We start from the raw sequence: 2221 nt of genomic DNA, 5'->3' as shown, positions 1-2221 counted from the left end.
ATTATTTCAGTAAACTCCTCTCCAAAGCCCTTGCTCCAACAATTTGAAATTTCTGCAATCACATTGTCAGACACTATGCCCTGGAATTGAGGAACTGACAATGAGGTGGGTGGTCCCTCATTTGTTAAAGTCTGCCCATAGCCAAGATCTATGGATGGTACTGACACTTGAACTTGGAAAACAAAGAATCCTAGGCATTATGCAGCCTGAAGTCTGAATCTGGGAGAAGTCTGAGCAGAAAGCGTTGCTTTTAGCATCAGTAAAACACAAGATGATCTCAAGAATTAGTCATTTCAGTCTTATTTGTCTATATCCCTACACACCTCAAAAGGAAGAGGCTAAAGAAACACCCTGAAGTTTAGCAAAGGAAGAGTTTTCCCCTTCTGATCTCCAAATATTTGGTTTTTTATGTCATGAAGGTTTGCCTAATGAGAAGCATTCCAGTCTCCATATCACCATTCTAGATTGATCCTGTGGGAAAATGTATATAATACTACTTTTACTTCACAGTAGCAATGGGACCAGGATAATTCAGTAAATAACCAGAAAAAAAAAAAGAGAACCCTAGGATATCTTAAAAGCATATAGCCATCTGGTCAAGAAATTTCACAAAAAATATAGGAAAAGAACCAGCACGAGTTGGTGAAGAAACAAAGTAAGCCTCTCTACATTTGGTCTCTGATTATGCCATCTATTGCACCCTACACCTTCCCATTTCATTCTTCTACCAGGAATACATGTTCCAGATGAATAAGAAGCCAATAATTTGACCAACCAAATGGTTACAAATGTGCATGTATTTCATTTCCCTGGGTCCTCCCACATCACAAGAACAGGAATATGGTTCTTCGGGTTCAACAGCAGAAACAAGCAGAAACTAATACTATGAGATTCCAGTGATCAGAGAATAAGTTCCATTTTTACCTGCCTTGCCACTGCCATGGCCTGATCAGGAGTTGCACAGGCTATTTGATTTTTGCAATGGCGACAATGGTGCTGGAAGCATTTTGCAGGTGGCTGAATAATCCAAGATGATGATCATACCATCTAAATTGACTGAGAGAAGAGCTAATCCTTCAGGAGTTGATAGCAGCATTTCACTCCATCTCGAAAGGCCTCTTTGACTTTGTCATTCCGGAGAGTGAAGATGAAAGGGTTCAGGAAAGGGGTTAACACAGAAATCAACAGGGAAACTATCTTATTGTACTCGGCAGCCTGCGTTTGCTTGGGTTTCACATAGAGGAACAAGCAGCTGCCATAGCCAATCACGACGAAGGTGAAGTGGGAGGCACAGGTAGAGAAGGCTTTCCTCCGGCCCGACGCCGAGGGGATCTTGAGGATGGTGGAGATGATGTAGGTGTAGGAGACAATGGTTGGGGCCAGAGAACCAACAATAATGAAAATAGCCATTAAAAAAAGAACAAACTCTGTGAAAAGAGTGTCGTCACAGGAGAGTTTGAGCAATTGCCCTCGGTCACAGTAAAAATGGTCTATCAGGTTTGATTTGCAGAAGGTAAACTGAAACGTGGCATAGACAGGCCAGATTTCAGAAAGGAACCCAAACACCCAGGACACAATGACCACCCAGATGCAGGTGTGGCTGTTCATAATGACACTGTACCTCAAAGGGTTGCAGACAGCCACGTAACGGTCCACAGCCATTGCTCCCAACAGGGCAAACTCTGTGGTGCCCAGAGCAAGGTACAGGAAGAGCTGGGTGACACACCCAGGCAGCGATATTGTCTGCATCCCAGGGAGCAGCAGCCCCCAGAGCATCACAGGGACAACAGTGCTTGTCACCAGGATCTCCAAGGCAGAGAGATGGCCAAGGAAGAAATACATGGGGGACTGCAGACGTTTATCGATGCAGACGAGCACAATGATGACCGTGTTTCCCATCAGGGTCACTGAGTAGAAGAGAAAGAATATAGCAAAAACAGTGTGATGTAGTTCCTGGGACCCAGGGAAACCCAAAAGGCAGAACTCAGTGGCACTTGAGTGATTGCTCATCATTTTGTCCTTGTTTCTGCTCCTGTGAAACTTAGAGATAAAAAGAGAACAAACAGGTGCCACATGGTCCAGCTCTCAAGAGAGAGGGAGGACAGATTAGGATGAGGAACTATTTCCAACCTGATGAGCAGGTGAGGTGCCCCCTGCTAGGATGCTCTGCGCAACGTCAGACCCAAATATTGTTGCCTCACATCCAACTCTAGCTGCCTGC

At 44.6% G+C, this 2221-nt stretch overlaps 1 protein-coding gene across 1 annotated transcript; it reads right to left on the bottom strand.

Moving 5' to 3' along the window:
• Window positions 1-1068: 1068 nt before the first annotated feature.
• Window positions 1069-2013, bottom strand: LOC125117789 (olfactory receptor 9A4). The gene has a single exon (XM_047763867.1). It carries the CDS (start codon window positions 2011-2013, stop codon window positions 1069-1071), a length of 945 nt encoding a protein of 314 aa, XP_047619823.1.
• Window positions 2014-2221: the final 208 nt, after the last annotated feature.

Source organism: Phacochoerus africanus, chromosome 16, assembly GCF_016906955.1.
Source record: "Phacochoerus africanus isolate WHEZ1 chromosome 16, ROS_Pafr_v1, whole genome shotgun sequence".
Classification (NCBI taxonomy): Eukaryota; Metazoa; Chordata; class Mammalia; order Artiodactyla; family Suidae; genus Phacochoerus; species Phacochoerus africanus.
Note: the sequence above shows the minus strand (reverse complement) of the source record. Positions and strands in the feature narration are given on the sequence as shown.